Genomic DNA, 19,371 nt, shown 5'->3' on the forward strand with positions numbered 1-19,371 from the left:
TCTAACTTTAACGATAAAATTCCTCAAGATTCTCAGCTGAAGAGGCGCGGAGCAAAAAGAGGGCCTGGCGGCAGGGCGCTACTCTGCTTCAGAGATCAGTAGTGTTCTGACGGGAATGGGATGAGCGAAAGAGCAATTGTCAAAAAGGGCTGCAGACGGACAGACAATGGAACGAGTGAGAGACAGAGAGCGCAAAGTGGAATTTTTTGAACGTTTCATGGGCGGTTTCTCCAAAAAATTGAATTTGCCCTAACGATTTTTTTTTTCTTTTTTTTTTTTCATTTGCCCTAACGACTTACTTATAATCGTCCTTTTTTTATTCTTTTTCTTTCTTTTTTTCCTTTGAAAATTTAGAAAATAACAATAAAAGGGGCATTAGTGGAAAGAAGTTGGCATATACTACTTAACCTACACTATTTTGCAAGTGTATACATAGTTAAACTTTATTTTATAATTTATTCAACTATATATCATTATTGTAATGAAAAGTTAAAAGATATTAATTAACATTCGTTTCACCTTATCCTTATCTTGTTTTAAAATTGTGTGTATCTATTATTACTCTAATGAAAAGGTGTAAAAAAAATTATAACCCCATCACTCGCTTACTCTCGCTTAGTTGAAATAGTAAATTTATAGTAAAAAATTGATCCACCTTATTAAACCAATACACTTCCCCTCCTTATAAAACATGCCTGAAGAACATCAAAGTCGACTAATTCTGAAAGAGTTGCTACTCTCAAGTAGGGGTGTTTCGCGAATCGAGCCGATCGCGAGCGGCTCGAATACGAGCTCGACTCGAGCTCGTCAATATCGAGTTCGAGTCGAGCTCGAGCCAATTAAGTCGATCTCGAGCTCGAGCTCGAGCTCAAAAACATTAAACTCGTTGGCTCGCGAACTCAATTATATATTTATTTTTTATTTTTTATTTTTTATTTAATAGTAAAATTACATATATATCCCTAATATTTTATTATTTATTAAAAAAATATTATTTTATTCATTTTTAAAAATAAATATTTATTTTTTATTTTTTTAAAAATAAAATAATAATAATTTTTTTTATTTTTTAAGCTCGAGCTCGAGCTCGAGCTTGATATTTTGAGCTCGTCGAGCTCGAGCTTCACAAAATTAACTCGAGCTCGGCTCGTTTAGCCAAAGCTCGGCTCGATCTCAACTCGTTTGCACCCCTACTCTCAAGGAAGAAAAAGGCTCGAAATATAAAAAGTTATTCTTCAAGAAATTCAAGGTGAACGGCCAAAATGGTCTAACTTTCACTAACACAAAAGTTCAATGAATGATTACAGCAGACAAATCAATCAACTGTCAGATTTCCAAACCAGATGTTTAGTTTTTGCCGTTAAAATCGTTTTTGTTGAACTGCAAGGATTTACTTTACTTGTATATATACCAGGTTCTAAATTACCGATGCTCAGTTTCTACCCCGTAGTATTTTCATTTTTGGGTGTGTCTTGTAACGTACTGAAACCTAGAACTAGCAGACAGCTTATGCTAAGTCACTAATCATAAGTACAACGTCCATCTGACTTAAAATTACTTGTTCTACTTTGCATTAGTATGACTTCTCAACTCATCTTTTGCCTAAATGAAATGCCACAACGATGGTCGTACGGTGGAGCAAAGACCGTTTAGGGGTTGGGGAGATGGACAAGGGAACAAACACCTGTGCGACTAGGGCCGTAAATGAATGAATCGAACCGCTCGCGAGCGGCTCGAGTCAAACTCGAGCTCGAACTCGAGTTCAAAATATTAAGTTGGTTAGGCTCGCGAGCTTGGGTATATATATATATTTTTTATTTAATAATAAAATTACGTATATTATATATATTTTTTTTATTTTTTATTTTCATAGTAAAATTACGTATATATCCTTAATATTTTATTATTTATTAAGAAAAAAATATTATTTTATTTATTTTTTTAAAAATAAAATAATTATTTTTATTTTTTTGGAGCTCGAGCTCGGCTCGACTTGATTCGAGTCGAGCTCGAGCTCGAAATTTGCCAGCTCGTCGAGCTCGAGCTCGAGTTTGGTAAAATTTAGTCGAGACTCGGCTCAATTAGCTCAAAACTCGACTCGACTTGTCTCGTTTGCAGCCCCATGTGCGACTCTTTCGCTTTCGGTGAACAATACCGGAAAGGACCACCAAAAATTAAACAGCAAAGCATGCCAGAAAGGACCACTTCCAACAACTAAAGATAAAAAAGACGACATACTACTACCGAAAGTCCAACGCTAACTAATCTTGTGATATTAGAGTCATGCATTATTAACCTCCACTTCTACTTCTCAACCCAAATACCATATTGGGCATATCAACCACAATGGCAGTTTTACTAAATTTACGGTTCAAGCTCAACGAAGATCTGCCTCAATACAGTGGTGGCACACTGTGCAGCCTAGCACTTTGCAAATGGAAACAACTGAAATGATAGAGGGCAATTCGTACAATTATTGGCTAGGTCCTGTTTGTTACCAAAATTGCCAAGAAGAAAGGCTACAGACAAAAGAAGTCAAACTCAACTGGAAACAAAAGCATTATCTACAAAGGCTCAGTAGATTAGCTGTGCATGCTAATCATGTACACGTAATTGCATGGTTTACAGAATTTCTTCACTTTACATTGGTCAGTAAGAGTACACATGTTCCTTCGAGAGAAAAAAAAAAAGGAAGAAAGAGTACACATGCTATAGGAGAATACTTAGAACTCGTCTCACCATGAAAAATGTCACATTGCACTGTCTTCTATTGATATTGCATTCTTTCTTCTTCTTTTAGTTTTGCATGTAGCAGCAGCTTTGCGAGGTGATGTGTATCTAAGGCGACAACTAACAAGCGAAAGTCCAAAAATGTTGAATTTTCCAGCACTATTGAAGGCAGTTTCAGCTTCAGAACGCCTCTTGAAGACCACTTTTGCACGCTTGCTCTTACTTAGAACTTTAGTCTGCGACTCCTTCACTGGTCCATAGCAGTCGAATATGTCGTTCAGGTTAGTTATTGAAGGAATAGATTCTAAATAAGTGAAGTTAAGGATCAGACTAGTTTTCATATGACTTTTCATCCACAGGGTACGATCGCACAGGATCTTCTGCTCCCAGTTCAGTAACCACAGGATTCATTTCAAGTTGATTATCCAAGTTTGGATTTGTACCCTCCAAACCTTCTTGTTCAGCAACAACAACATCCTTCTCTGAGGGGGGCTCAGGTTCGAACAGTACCTGATCATCCAAGTTGCTCTGGATAATTCTGTCAGTCCAGTAAGAGTCTTCCATACCTTCAAATTCAAATGCTTCTGCAGCTTCTACATCGGCTGACTTTTTAACTATTTGTTTACCTGATGACTTTGTCCTTTTTTTAAGATTGTTATGTTCCATACAGATAGAGTTGCGAAAATCACAGAAAAAACTGGCTATTGTTGTCAAAGAACTGTAACCTTTCACTGGATTTTCAGCAGCAAGACACAGCTCTGAAAATATCTCTCTCATAGAAGGATACTCACAAGGAGGTGGCCTTCTACAAGATTTCTCAGTGGTCAAGGTTGAAGCTCCAGAATAATAAGTCTTTCCAGACTTTTTACTGTGGTTAACTATTGCTCCTTGTGAAATTTTAATGCCAGTGTTAAGGGCGGGAACCGCACCACTATGTAGTTTCCCCGCAAGCCCATGCATGCTATCTCCAACTTCAACGTAATTTCTCAACAATGAAGTTGCAGTTCTTGCACTCTGCATGGAAACCCTTTTCCTCATTCTTTTCGTTGATTCACTGGATGTAGAACCAAGCGCTTTGCGTTTCTTTCCAGAAGATACAGAAGCCTTGTCACTGCTTGCTTTCCCTTCGTCTTCATATCCACCATCTCGAAAGCTCAAGCTGCTTCCAGACATCAAGTCCTGCAAGTGTTTTTTCTTTTTTGTTTTGCGCTCATTATTCAAGGGGAGACCCATGCCCCTGCAAGAAACCCCATGCAAAGGAGACATTTTTTTTCCACATTCAATTTCATTATCTTCCTCGGAACCCAAACCATCATCAATCACTTCAACAAGATTTTTCTCATCCTGTACTGCAGCAAGATCAAGATCGTTTCCCAAAAAACCATTTAGTTCTTCAAATACAGGTAGTTGGTAATAACCCTTCCATCTATTAAATGCCAATAACTGCGCTCTTGCTATGACAAATTCCAAATCATCAATATCATTATGTGGGGATTTAGCTAATGCCTCCAAAGAGTTGACGAGTTTTGCAGGACTAAAAGCTGCTGCAGTTGAAAAACTATCTCCAGCATATGTCCTGATTGATTTTTCCCAGATGCCAGACTTTAAAACCACCTGTGACTTGACCTTGGCACTTACCTCCTCAGGCAAGCATCTGCAGGCCAAGCCAAACTCGACCCTTTTAGAAACCTCAGTCAAGGCAGAGTTCACAGCATTGCAGAAAGCAGTGGCATTACTTTGCTTCTTCATTTGAGAGAAATACATTTGGAATGTCTTTATCTTTGAGGCTTCATTCCATGCAAAAGTTTGGTCCCCAAAATAAGCAATCAAATAACTATCTTTCTTAAAATATTTCATTTCTTTCTCGGATGCAGCTGATGGTTCAATTATCTGGCCAGGCCACCATGGATGGCTCCTTACCTTGCCCCATACTAAATCAGACACATAAAATTCGCTTTCCTTTTCCATCTGATTCCCTTCCCCACGACTTTTTGGTATCAGTATGCAAGGCTTAGCATCCTTTCCATCCACTTCATTAAATGGTCCACTTGTTATCACTTCTTTAATTGGTGCTTGTCGGTTTCTAGCAGATACACCATTTTTAATAGTAGCATCTGTAACTTCCGCTAAACCAACAGAAAATGGCAAGCTACCCTCAATCAAAGCCGTTGTACTTTCAGCACCTTGAATAAAAATTCCCTCCTGATGGTGCGAATTCAGATCCACAAAGAAACTTTTTCGATTCCCGCTGTCACCATATTGTGGAAACTCACAAACTCCCATCTCTTCATTGTGATCGGGCTCTATCTTATCTTTAACCTCATTATTGTCAGTACCCTTTAATTGTACATCCAATTTACCATCAGTTTTAACAGTTTCTTGCCCACAAACTCCTCCCTTCCAGGAATACCCCTCGTTTGGCTCAGGTTCTCTATTGTTACCTTCAGTTTCTACCTCCAAACTTTTATCTCTTTTCAGACCCTCCATTTCAGCATTCAAGCCCTTGAACCCATAGGTAACAGATGAACCATTCACTTTCCCAAAATCCCTAACCCCAGTCACAGAAAATTCACCCGGATCGCCAGCAGGATTAGACAGAGGGGTATCATCAACTGGACTCATATGAAGCTTATTCTCGTTGTTTCCTTCAATTGAACGGCCTCGAGGTTTAAGTCGATGTAGTTCAATATCAAAGAAGATATCTAAGAAACCCTATACATAGCATATCAAGAAACAAAACAGGACTAAAGGATAGTCGAGCAAAAATCTTGATAAAAATGAATAACCAAGTTATTATACCACAGTTAGGACACGTCTGGTGTTAAAGCATATGCATGCTATATAAGTGGAAGATAATTTCGTATTAACTTACTAATATCATGAATTAGCTGGCACGCCCGACTTTGCTGGACTCAGCGACAATGATGAGCACCAAACGGCCCGATGAGATTATCGGAGGAAAATGGAAAAACGATGGAGAGACCGCAGATTGAATGTGCTGTATATCTTATAGATGCAGGAAGTGGAGGTGGAGGTGCTCAGCGGACGTTGTACGGTTCAGTGTTTCCGATTTTTTTCCCCCCTTTTTTGGCTGGGTGGTGCTGCTGCTAGTATTTGCTTTATGCTTTCGCGAGAAAGCAAAGGAGGTGGCAGGCCTAGTTGTGAAGCTTTTCAAGTAGAACCTCAGCGCGGACACGTGTCTTCCCCGTGCGACTGTAATGAGATGGTGGGAGGGATGAGTTGGATTGGGTTGAATTGTCGCCTGGCGGCACACGGGCCTGGGCCGGACGATTGGAGGATGTGGTCAAGACGTGCAGCGCGCGCATCCTCAAACGTTTTACCACACCAAATACTAGACTAACCAAGAACTTGTGGAGATTTTGGTTGCTTTTTATAATAAAATTGAAATCTAAAAATCGATGTCTAAAATATAAAATTTGAATTCATTAAATTATTAAATTATTAAGTCTTGAAGTATATTATATTAAATGATAAATGAATAGTTTATTATTTATTTTTAAAAGTAAGGTTTGCATACGAAATTCGGATGCTACATAATTAATTCAAATGTTTAATTTTTCATTATTAAATGCAGCTAAACATATTAAGATCAGTTTTCATTCATTTGAAGTAGTGAATTGAGTTATTAAACAAGGCTAGTTTTTTTTTTTTTGCATAACATTCATATGAGAAACAATTGGAGAGTTTAATGTGGTTCTTATAATCAATTCCCGTGTCAATCTAATATTTATATTAAAAAGATCAAATTGTCACCTTTTCTTTAGGACATAGACTATGTAGGAGGCTGCTAAATTAATATAAATAAAATATTTTGGCTATTTTGCAATTACTAAAAATTATGAATAACTCATTTAACTTCTCTGTCTGCAAAACATTGGACATTCTATCCATTTTCAATATTACATCTAGTTTATTCTGTTAAGCCCAAAGACATTTATGGCAACATCGAATGAATCCAAATATGAAAGGATTCTTAGTTAATGAATCATTAATAATGTATAAAATCAAGTCTTTCATTTCAATAATACCATAGGCGGGAGATCATTAAAGTATGGTTATTTTTGTAGTTTATATTAATTAGTGTGCAATGATAATACAAGGAAATTGCCATGTATACATGCCACTTGATTTGATGAAAGATATGGATTACCGTCTGGCACCGTTTGGATTAGCTGTTTTTGGAGGTGTTTTTTAAAAACTTTACTGTAACTGTGTATATGAAAAACTTTTACTATGGATGTTTCTTAGATTGTTTTTAGAGGTATTTTTAAAAAATATTTTTGAGTATTTTTATAATTTACAATTTTTTGGGATTTTTTTAAATATATACTGTCTCTGTTTCTATATACTAGTGTGAATACCCGTGCTACGCACGGCTCTGACATTATTGGAAAAAATAAAATGATGAACAAATAAAGGTGAAAAAATTGAACCAACAAAATTTAAATGTAATATCTGTTTAACAATAGTTTGAAATATAATAAAATGTGTATATCATTCTAGAACTATCTTTTTTCGGAAGATGGATCCTGAAAAAAAAATTAAAATCTATATTAAAAAAGAGAATGATATATTTCTACAAATGAATGTAATTGAATCTTTAAAATGAAATACTTACAAATACTAAACACCCGATTTGATAATCTTCCTTGAAGGTGCGAACACTCTTCGCACCAATCCACTTTTAGTACGAACGTCAAAATTGGTGATTTAATTAACTCTGATGAATTTTGTGGAGTGCGTACTACAAATGAAAATGCACGATCTTTGTATGAATTAATTCGTTGGCCGAATAACCTATCATAATTTTCCTGATAATGAAAAACATACGAAATTAGTGTATTTTTTTACATAATTTATAAATAGTACTATACAAAATAAACATATGTTAAGAAATTCTACCTTCCTTTGTAATGCCCTGAGATAAGAAGCATCACAACCAAATACAAATCGTGCATGTCTGTCTTGTAGATTAAGATGCATATTACCACTGAAATCTCTGATTTGTATGTTAACGTTGTACCTGTTTGACAAATAAAATATTATATGCAATACAAAAAAAGGTATATGCAATACCTGTTTGACGTCTGCCAAAGGTTCAAGAAAAAAAGTATGATGCGTACTAAGAAGAGCACCGGAGTTCTAGTACCAAAGCTGCATCAGTTTTCATCGGTCAAAGAGGGCTTAAGTTAATAGTATTTTCCAATGGCTAAAAGATTGCAAAATTGTAGCATACACAAACAATATTTATGATGTAAAACAGAAACTTCTAATTCCAATAAGCCCCAAAAAAGTCATACTAAAACATTAACAAATAAAGAAATCCAAAAAAAGGAGGTTGGCACCATAACTCCAAAAGTCCATGTGATAAATAGTTATTTGATTAACAATAAGCATCAGACAACACGCTTCTAATTCCAATAAGCCCAAAAAAAGTCATACTAAAACATTAACAAATAAAGAAATCCAAAAAAAGGAGGTTGGCACCATAACTCCAAAAGTCCATGTCATAAATAGTTATTTTATTAACAATATGTAAAACAGAAACTTCTAATTCCAATAAGCCCAAAAAAAGTCATACTAAAACATTAACAAATAAAGAAATCCAAAAAAAGGAGGTTGGCACCATAACTCCAAAAGTCCATGTGATAAATAGTTATTTGATTAACAATAAGCATCAGACAACACGCTTCTAATTCCAATAAGCCCAAAAAAAGTCATACTAAAACATTAACAAATAAAGAAATCCAAAAAAAGGAGGTTGGCACCATAACTCCAAAAGTCCATGTCATAAATAGTTATTTTATTAACAATATGTAAAACAGAAACTTCTAATTCCAATAAGCCCAAAAAAAGTCATACTAAAACATTAACAAATAAAGAAATCCAAAAAAAGGAGGTTGGCACCATAACTCCAAAAGTCCATGTCATAAATAGTTATTTTATTAACAATATGTAAAACAGAAACTTCTAATTCCAATAAGCCCAAAAAAAGTCATACTAAAACATTAACAAATAAAGAAATCCAAAAAAAGGAGGTTGGCACCATAACTCCAAAAGTCCATGTCATAAATAGTTATTTTATTAACAATATGTAAAAAAGAAACTTCTAATTCCAATAAACCCAAAAAAAGTCATACTAAAACATTAACAAATAAAGAAATCCAAAAAAAGGAGGTTGGCACCATAACTCCAAAATTCCATGTCATAAATAGTTATTTTATTAACAATATGTAAAACAGAAACTTCTAATTCCAATAAACTCAAAAAAAGTCATACTAAAACATTAACAAATAAAGAAATCCAAAAAAAGGAGGTTGGCACCATAACTCCAAAAGTCCATGTCACAAATAGTTATTTTATTAATAATATGTAAAACAGAAACTTCTAATTCCAATAAGCCCAAAAAAAGTCATACTAAAACATTAACAAATAAAGAAATCCAAAAAAAGGAGGTTGGCACCATAACTCCAAAATTCCATGTAATAAATAGTTATTTTATTAACAATATGTAAAACAGAAACTTCTAATTCCAATAAGCCCAAAAAAAGTCATACTAAAACATTAACAAATAAAGAAATCCAAAAAAAGGAGGTTGGCACCATAACTCCAAAATTCCATGTCATAAATAGTTATTTTATTAATAATATGTAAAACAGAAACTTCTAATTCCAATAAGCCCAAAAAAAGTCATACTAAAACATTAACAAATAAAGAAATCCAAAAACAAAATTCCATGTCATAAATAGTTATTTTATTAACAATATGTAAAACAGAAACTTCTAATTCCAATAAGCCCAAAAAAAGTCATACTAAAACATTAACAAATAAAGAAATCCAAAAAAAGGAGGTTGGCACCATAACTCCAAAAGTCCATGTCATAAATAGTTATTTTATTAACAATAAGCATCAGACAACACGCTTATACAATAGAATTTATTGTTGAATATAGGCAGATACCTTTGGAGACGGCGCCAAGATGGACTCAAATATCCATGAAGAGGATGAAGCAGAGGACTCCTTGGACCCAAAAAGATCAGAAGTGAACGAAGAAGAAGAAGCAGAGTTTTAATGTAAGTGGAAGTTACATTTTTGTTTGAGAGAACGTGGGAGTTTTAGTTGGAATTAACTTCTTATTTGAGGGAAACGTGGGGATGTAATGGGCCCATGATTTTTTTTACGAAATAAGATAAATGTAAAATGCTAGGAAAATAGAGTTGAGAGTGGGAAGGGTTGTGGAGGCTTGTTCCTGAAAATCCCTTCTCAAATTTATATAGATATAGATTAATATTTATTTATATATATAATATTTTTTATTTCAATTTTGTTTTATAACATGTATATTAAATATATATTAATATACATATATAAAAATATATACATTAATATACATATTATAAAACAAAATTGAAATATATATATTTATATAAATATATAAAAATAAAAATATATATATATTTTACACAAAACATTTATATTTATATTTATATATACATATATATTTATTTATTTCAATTGATATAATATACATAATATACATAATTGAAATATACATATTAATATTAATATAATTTATATATATACTATAATATACATAATTGAAATACACAAATTGAAATATACATATTAATATACATATTATAAAGAAAATTGAAATAAACATATTTATATATTTAAATAAATATAAATAAAATATATTTATAAATATGTATAAATATATTTTAAACAAAATATTTATATTTATATATTAATATATAATATTTATTTAAATTGATATAATATATATAATATACATATTAATATACATAATTGAAATATACATATTAGTATTACTATAATTTATATATATAATAATATACATAATTGAAATATACATATTAATATATATTAATATACATATTATAAAAGAAAATTGAAATAAATATATAAATATATATAAATATATTTTAAACAAAATATTTATATATGAATATATATATATATATATATTTATTTCAATTGATATAATATACATATTAATATACATAATTGAAATATACATATTATAAAACAAAATTGAAATAAAAAATATAATATATAAATAAATATTAATATATATACATATATAATATAAACGAAATTGAAATCGAAAAATCTGATTTCTATTTCTGATTTCAAAAACTTCATTACCAAATTCGAGCCAAATTCGCATAATTTCAAATAAAAAATTCCAATTTTTTTTTGTATATTTTGAGTTATTTTTGATATATTGTTTGGATATGGTGTTTTTGGAGTTGTTTTTGTTTGTATATTACTGCAATATTGTAGATGAAAAATTTGTTTTTCAAAAAATGATGAATCCAAACAGAGACTAGCGCTGTGTTTGTTTCTCTGCCTGCTCCCAGTCGAAAGAAAAAATGTGACCTAGAAGATACGGCATAGGTCCTCTTAAGTAGCTTGCAGAAAAATTGTCGTCCTTGCGCTCGGGAAATCTTCATCGAATCCTCCTTTTGTTCGTTTCAATCGACCACAGTGGCTGTGGTGCACCACCACGACGCAGCTCTTTCCCCGTCTTGAATGTTCAGGCGACACACTAGAACCTCGCAACGGGGTAATTAGCATTTAGCATCAATCATGCAAGTATATATAACAACCTTGCAAGGAGTTAATTAACATTTAGCTCATGCAAGTTCCAAATTTAAGCAATGACGGATTAATTTTAATTTTAGAATGGGAGTGAATAGTTAAACAAATAATAAAAATACTATAACAAATAAAGCATACTAAATATGAATTTTAGGTCGGGAGTGAAAAGTCAAACATATAATAAAAAAATACTATAACAAATAAAGCATACTAAACATAAAATGAAAGTTGGATAGATGATTACTAATAATAAGATCGATTTAATTGTAAAAGATAAAACATAAACAAAAACTATATATATATATATATATATATAGATATATACATATATTAGACTCTCTAATGTTAAAAGAATTGTAAAAGACCTAATTTCTTTTTCAATGTTATATATATAATAGTCACATTATTTCTTTTTTAATGTTATATAATCAATGTATAAGTAAGAACATCATTGAAAGTCTCAATGGAGTTGGCAATGATAGCTATTTAGTTTTAACAATGACGTTCTCAATTATACATTGATCATATTACATTGAAAAAGAAATAAATACTGAAATTACTATTCTGACTTTGTTGATCATTGTAGTTCTCGGAATGGTGGCGAAAAATCTTCCTTTTTCAACCATTCCCAATGCCCCCAAAAAAAAAAAAAATTCCACACACAGTTGACAAGCCCAACCGCACAAAGAGAGCACGGACTGAAACGAGGGAAATTTCCTTTTTCAAAAAAAAAGAAAAAAAAAAAAAAAAAGAAAGAAGACAAGGCAGAGAGTATCATTTGCTCGAAACAACAAATCTCGTATCAGTGACCCAATAGCCCAAAATTCTAGTTCACTAACAAGATAAGAAAGGAAAAATTTGTTCAGAGCTGCGCTCAGCCCACAATAAGTCCATTCCGCTACTTTAATGCCAGTGGGTAAGAACACATGTAACAAGATTAAGATCTGGGTTTCTCCTTTTTCTCTTTAAAGAGAGCCAGCAGAGAAACGCCAGATACCTTCACCACCTTGAATCTGACACCAGGGATATCACCCACTGCATGCCCCTTACGTCCAAATCCAGCAATTAACACTTCGTCCTGCAACATATAAGATTCTGGGGTTAACCAAGCCATCCAGGAAATAAGACCACAAAAGAAGAGCATTACAGGTACTACAAGGCTTACATTTTCTTCAATGTAATTTAGACAACCATCATTGGGGACAAAAGCCGCAATCTTCTTTCCATTCTTAATGAGTTGAACCCTAGCGCACTTTCGAATGGCAGAGTTTGGCTGCTTAGCCTCAATACCTCTGCACATGTCAAACAACTTCTTAAACCTAGATACCAGGTGACAAAGTATTGAAGTCCTAATCATGAACGAAAGGAATATATGCAAGGAAACACATCTCACATTTTCTCAAGGACAATGCCCTTTGCATGGGATGAACCAGCAAATGGTTTTTTCCATTCGTTTCCGAGATGTGACTTCTTATAGGACTTATCAGCCCACCTTTGCCTCCTACGGTGGGACTTCAGCTTGCGCCCGGCTCCCATACCTCGTGTCTTCCTGTAAAACAATTTACAAGGTAGTATGTCAACCCGTTCATCGAGGTTCACAAAACCCAGAAAATCCACCAATCAACCAGGGTTTATGAACCAGTCACAAAACCTCAAAAAGGGCAAAGCATAGGAAAAAATAATTGACAAACACAATGGGTTTGATTAACCACCCAAGCAAATGTCTCTTGGAATTGGCGGTAAAAACAATACTTCCAGATTTTATCAAAATGCAATTTAATCCCAATCCTACAGAAATGGTGCAACATATCAAATTGGCCAACCCTCGTCTTATGACAACATGTTACAACATTATCATTCGAAGGTACTGAACTCTTTCAATAATTCTTCCAAATGTCCGAAAGGGAAAAAGTTTTAAGATTACACCAACGGTACATACCTATTGAACCAAAAGAATACAAGCTAAAACACATTTTACTAAAGATATATCATGATAAGTGAGCGCAAACCAGAGAAGTCCCTCGGAAAAAGAAAGGCTATCCTCCCCAAAAATTTTGATTCATCAAATGCCCAAGTCCCAACAACAAGAGGGCAAAAACTTGAGCTATGTCCAAGAAAAAAAAATTCAACTCGAAGCTCAGAATGCAAACAAATTAGCTAAATTAGCTAAAAAAATAACTAGCAAATATGCTTTCCAAGAAAATAAAAATTCTTATCAACTTGAGAATGAAGTTTTAAATAAACAGCATGCCATTGGAAATCGATTGCCTTCACACACAGAAAACAGGGGAAAAAAGTACCATATTTGAGCACAAAGGAAAAATCCAAGATCAACAACTAAGAGCTACAACTACATGTTAATATTATATTTCTGCTTTTATTGACAAATTTTTGCTCAAGCCTAGATTTATTCAAATAGCAGAGGGCATATAGGTATAAAAGCAGTACGCATGAATGTAAAGCTATGGAAAAGGATATAGAAGAAATGAATCATACCCCATGATTGCAGTGAGACGAGACTTCCGACTTGAGAGACTAGGGCTTCAGTTGGGAGATAGAGATTAAAGAGGAGGCAGCCGCTGATGTATCCTAAAACCCTAATCCTGGGAATGGCTTTATGACAATTGCCGATGACTATATATATGCACTGGGGCTTGGGCTGATAACCTAAACCTTCTCGGCCTATTGACTTAAAGTCTCCTCCAAAATTGTTCCGTTGGGCAAAGCCCATCACTTTGCTTTCCTGGCCGTAAAGTGTGTATCACGACTCAATGTGGCCCGAAATCCAGACTCTCAACTCCGTATTCCTCCACTTTGTACGTCCTTGTCCACAAACTATCCACATAAAATATACACGGGGATCCATTAATGATAACAGATGACTTTTTTTGGTTTAAATTTTTTCTGAACAAGAAGGGGTGGAATTTAAGACACGGGAATAGGAATGGCAATGGACAGTTGGGCACCCGCCCCGCAGGGGGTTAATGGGGAGGGGGTTGGGGCGGGGACGGGGGGAATTTTTCCCCTCCCCCACTTAGAAACGGGGCGGGGGAGTGTACTCTTGCCCCATCCCCTGCCCCGCCACGGGAATAGGAATGGCAATGGGCAGTTGGGCACCCGCCCCGCGGGGGGTTAATGGGGAGGGGGTTGGGGCAGGGGCGGGGGGAATTTTTCCCCTCCCCCACTTAGAAACGGGGCGGGGGAGTGTACTCTTGCCCCATCCCCTGTCCCACCACCCGCTTTAAAAAAATAAATATATAAAATATATATGTATATAATTATATATAATATATAATTTAATTAGTTACAAACTTATAATAATGATATTATTAGTTTTATGTGTTATATAATGTCTATTAGTATATATAATATAATTGATATTATTAATTATAATAATAATTATATATGTGTACCAATACAAATTATTAATTGGTTATACTAAATTTATTAATACATTTATACTAAATCCCTAATTACACTTAATACAATAACATTTTTATCTTAAAAAAAGCACATGCATAATAATGAATTAATGATTGTATTTGTGCCAAAAGTAAAAACTTGACTACTTTAGTTATATTTATTTCATCATGTTGGATTGTATTCAAATAATTTTTATTTGATTATTTTTATAAATTTCAATTGTAAAATTACAATGAATAATAATTTGATGATGTGTTGATATTTTAGTACTTGATTATTTGGGAAAATTTAACCATAATAAAATTATAAAACGAATTTTTATTAGTCTCGCGGACCCACCCGAGAGGTAAACGGGGCGGGGGGAGCGGGGGATGGGGGAGAGGTCCCCCGCCCCAACCCCGCTCCGTTGTCATCCCTACACGGGAAGGGGATAGAAGAATTAGAGTTCAAAATCTCTAAATTCTAGGGTCTTAACATTAGTCATAATGATAATTGGCAACTTAGTTAATGATAATCAAATTTAACATCTTATGAGGAATTTTATCCCGCGGCTAGAGTAAGTTTTACGGTAGGATGGAGTGAAAGATGCCATGTTTCGAGTGGGATCCATTCATTTCATAAAAATATACTAGCTTAGCAGGGTATTATATTTTTTCCATATTTGGTTGAACAGGAGATTATTTGAAATGATTTTTTTTTTTTACAAAATGTTGTAACACTTTTTTAACAATTCTCTATCATTGTTGAACACTTAGAATTTGTTTGAATAGGAGTTTATTTGGATGATTTATTTGAGATAATTAATGTAACACTTTTTTATGATGCGATATCTGTAAAATAAAAAAAAAATTAAAATTTGTGAAGCAAATTATTTTTTTTCAAATCTTCTCGATCCAAGCACACCCTAAGTGCCTTTTACACAATAATACTAAGAAACAAATTGGCTAGCGTGCTGGCAAGCTCATCGTGTACCGATGCCATTAAAGTACGAGAGACGTAAAGCATTATGGGCACAAAGCATCGATCTGCGTATAATTAACTAGTTTTGCGACAATCAAGACGTGACCTTCGCATCAGCGCCACTCATCCAACAATAAAACTTGTATCAGTACATGTCAAATTTGACTTTACAGCTAATACCGAACGTTGTACGGTACACGGTTAATAAAAAGCTACACTGTTTTCTTTATTTCACTTTGATTGTTTCATTTTTTTCTTTTATCTATTCTAAATTATAGTCTTGAAGAATATAATAGTGAACTCAAGTATTATTTGATAATTTAATTTAATATTTAAATTTAATTGATTCATATCTTAACGTGTTCAGACGCGTTTGACAATCAAATTTTAAAATCTGAATTAATTAAATAATATTGAATTTTCTAAATAAAACCTGTTTCTAAAAATAAGTGATAAATTATTCACTTATCACTTAATGTGATGATATTCACTCAAATGTGTTAGATTTGAGTACTTAATAATTTAATGAATTCAAACTTTAGATTTCAAATTTTAATTTTATCAAACGCATCGCATCCTTAAGGCACTTTAGAAAAAATATTGGGTTATATTTACTTTTGCAACAAAATGAACTAATAAATTGCGGGAGAGAAAAACCGACTTGAACATCTATTTATTTCAACCGGAACTGACGCAATTTGCAGCTCACACGTACCCCCACAATTAAAGCATTAATTAGGAACATTCCCAAACTCACGCACATGCACCGACCGCACCTCACTCCCAGAACAAAGCCGGGTCGCATTTCAGAAGAATTTAACCAGGGGAATAAAGTGGTCGCTCTTTTTTTTCTCATGGTATTTGTCTGGTTGCTTCTATGGTGGAAAGTAGATGGCCTGCCCACAGTAGGCAGAACGAATGCAAGGAGGACGCCTCAGTACAAGCATCTCTATCCATGTTTTTGGGGCTCAGATGAGAGAAGGTGACCGGCAAAACCTATTATCATCTGAAGGAGTTAAGAGCAAATACTAATATAAATTGGGTTGGGTAATTAAATAAATTAGTGAAACTATAGATGCTATACTAGAATAACAATAATAGGAAAGGACCCTATAAATACCAAGAGATTGTAGGGTTTTAGTCAATAACCAAGCAGAGTGTGTGGCGCCGTCTCAATGAATGAGGGTGCAAATCTTCCAGCTCTTTGCAGCTTGTTTCCTGCTAATTAGGCATGGGGAGCTACTCTCCAATTAATGATAATTCTTTAATGCATACAAATGCCCGCAACTTGTTTCCTGCCAATCAGGCATGGGGAGCTACTCCAGAATTAATGATAATTTTTGGGTGCATACAAAAGTTCATAAGTTGTTGAGGGGCATACATGTTATTTATCCTAAAAGTACAATGGACATGGTGAAACTTCTTCTACCAGGTTCCGGTCACTACTTTTAATAACCTTTCTTCACCCAGGCCCACAGTGCTGAGTTGTCCTAATTTCCTTGGCTCTTCCCACCATGCATAGGCAGGTCAGCTTTCCACCATAGACGGAACCGTATTTGTCTCAGGCGGTGAATTTGTTACTCCATCAGAAACCAATGTGGTATCCGCTTTAAATGGATGTACTTTTTCAAAAGATACAATACTATTAATCAGTCCAATTACTTGATCTACAAGATCGGTCAATCCAACTACATTCCTGCTGTCTTCGGTGGAGTATTATTTAAAAAAAAAAAGAAGTAAACTAACTCCATATAAAGTTAGCTTAAATTGCCATTTCTTTTTGAATGCGTATGACAGAATTGCATTATCACTTGCATTTGAAAAAGATCTATTGCCACTTGTTAGGAAGAAAATCTAAGGACCTGTTTGATAATTTAAGTCAACACTTAAATTTAACGAATTCAAATTTTAATATATTCAAATCGTTTGATAAATCAAAATTGAACATCTGAATCAATTAAGTGGCACTGAATTTTCTAAGCAAAACTTGCTCTCAAAATTAAGTGATAAACTATTCACTTATTACTGAATGTGATATGCACTCAAATATGTTAGATTTAATACTTAACAATTCAATAATTGAATGGATTTAAAATTCAGATTTCAGTTTTATCAAACGCAACCTAAAACAACCTATTAAGGGAACTCAATATACAGATTAAATTCAATTCTGACCTAAAAATTTAAGTGAGTAAGTTTTTAAATTCTTACTATTGATAGCTCTCTGTTTTGTTTTCTTTTTTTCGCAAAACAGTCCCGAGTCATGTAACTTTTACGCGCATGGTAGGAGTATGGAGGTAGAAGGAGCAGTAGAAGCGGTAAAAAGCAGCCGTGAATGCATTAGTATTAAGGAGCAGTAACACCACCGTCAACCTCGATTAGTGCACCCGGGACAGGAGTGAGTCGTACATGTCCCGGACCTGATCGCCGAACCAAGCCGCAAAGATGAATACTGGTACTGGATCTTTACACTGCAGCCGTACATCATCATCATCATCATCATCTGGTCCGATGGATGGTCCGTCCATTCGCATAAAGTTCCGATCAGTTCCGATTCGAATCCCCAATGAGTGACTGATGTGACGATGGACGCAAGCAACGGTTTCAGAAGTGTCATATCGTACAACTAATGCTAGGCTGGAGGGGAGTAGTTTTTTTAGGTTTCTGACAGGAGGAGACTGTAAAGCTAGAGAGATAGTACGACTACGACGCTTTGGCCTTTTTCTTTCTTTTACATATTCTTCTTGTTTCCCTTTTTTTCTTTTCTGTTGTTGTTCTGAATTCTCGACTTTCGGATGGGAAAAGAAGATCGAAGATTTGATTCTTCTGAGGTCCGATCAATGGTCGGTAGGATATTATATGAAACTACTATTTTCATTTTCATTAAAGTAACAAACAAATTTTTTTTAATTATGGGCTTAAAACCTAATCAATCTTTTGGTAATTTGGGGGGCATGATTGCAAAGGCGAAGGTACTTGCACAGTAACAAAGGGTATTATTAGAAATAATTATTATAACACTTTTTATGATGTGATGTATTTAAGATAAAAAGGTGATTGAAAATATAAAAAGGTGAGTTGGAAAATATGTTTATGATACAAGCGAAATATTATTTGAGATAATAGTGCTATCCAAACACTCCCAAGTGAAAGTAATTTGCCGCTTTTGAGTATCTTTGATGCCTTCTTCAGCTTCCAAACATGAAGAAAAAGAACGATTCTTTGATGCTTTCTTCAAACTGTACAGGGATAATTGCCTAATGTTGGCGTCCTATAATAATAGTACGTAAGAAATATGCCGGTTTGACAAAAAAAAAAAAAAAGAAATATGCCGGACCTTACCCCCCCCCCCCTCTCAAGGAAAGTGCCACGGATTGGAGAATGCTCCTAGACTCTAGGGGATAAATACCAAACAGGTCCGCATCTCATGATTCAAGGACTTCAAAGCCTCGCCTCGCACTCCGGGTCCGTTTGAATTAGCTATTTTTTGGGTTGTTTTTCAAAAACAATACTGTAGCATTTCGTTTTTGAAATACAAGTCCGTTTGGATTAGTTGTTTTTTAGGTTATTTTTCAAAAACTATATGAAAAACTTTTACTGTGGATGTTTTTT

At 34.1% G+C, this 19,371-nt stretch overlaps 2 protein-coding genes and 1 long non-coding RNA gene across 3 annotated transcripts; all 3 read right to left on the bottom strand.

Moving 5' to 3' along the window:
- Positions 1–2,541: 2,541 nt before the first annotated feature.
- LOC113697103 (PWWP domain-containing protein 5) lies at positions 2,542–5,861 on the bottom strand. The gene is made up of 2 exons (XM_027216570.2): positions 5,603–5,861; positions 2,542–5,442 (listed from the first exon to the last, which is right to left on the bottom strand). Exons 1-2 carry the CDS (start codon positions 5,609–5,611, stop codon positions 3,061–3,063), a joined length of 2,391 nt encoding a protein of 796 aa, XP_027072371.2. The 5' UTR covers positions 5,612–5,861; the 3' UTR covers positions 2,542–3,060.
- Positions 5,862–7,380: 1,519 nt separating this feature from the next.
- Positions 7,381–10,212, bottom strand: LOC140007947 (uncharacterized). Its single transcript, XR_011815379.1, has 3 exons — positions 9,712–10,212; positions 7,654–7,774; positions 7,381–7,562 (listed from the first exon to the last, which is right to left on the bottom strand). It is a non-coding gene; the product is annotated as an uncharacterized lncRNA (long non-coding RNA).
- A 1,941-nt stretch (positions 10,213–12,153) lies between these two features.
- On the bottom strand, positions 12,154–14,011 carry LOC140008265 (small ribosomal subunit protein uS12). The gene is made up of 4 exons (XM_072052103.1): positions 13,873–14,011; positions 12,770–12,925; positions 12,542–12,668; positions 12,154–12,454 (listed from the first exon to the last, which is right to left on the bottom strand). The coding sequence occupies exons 1-4, from the start codon at positions 13,875–13,877 to the stop codon at positions 12,314–12,316; spliced, it is 429 nt and encodes a 142-aa protein (XP_071908204.1). The 5' UTR covers positions 13,878–14,011; the 3' UTR covers positions 12,154–12,313.
- Positions 14,012–19,371: the final 5,360 nt, after the last annotated feature.

The sequence above is a fragment of the Coffea arabica genome, chromosome 6c (genome assembly GCF_036785885.1).
Source record: "Coffea arabica cultivar ET-39 chromosome 6c, Coffea Arabica ET-39 HiFi, whole genome shotgun sequence".
In the NCBI taxonomy this organism is placed as follows: Eukaryota; Viridiplantae; Streptophyta; class Magnoliopsida; order Gentianales; family Rubiaceae; genus Coffea; species Coffea arabica.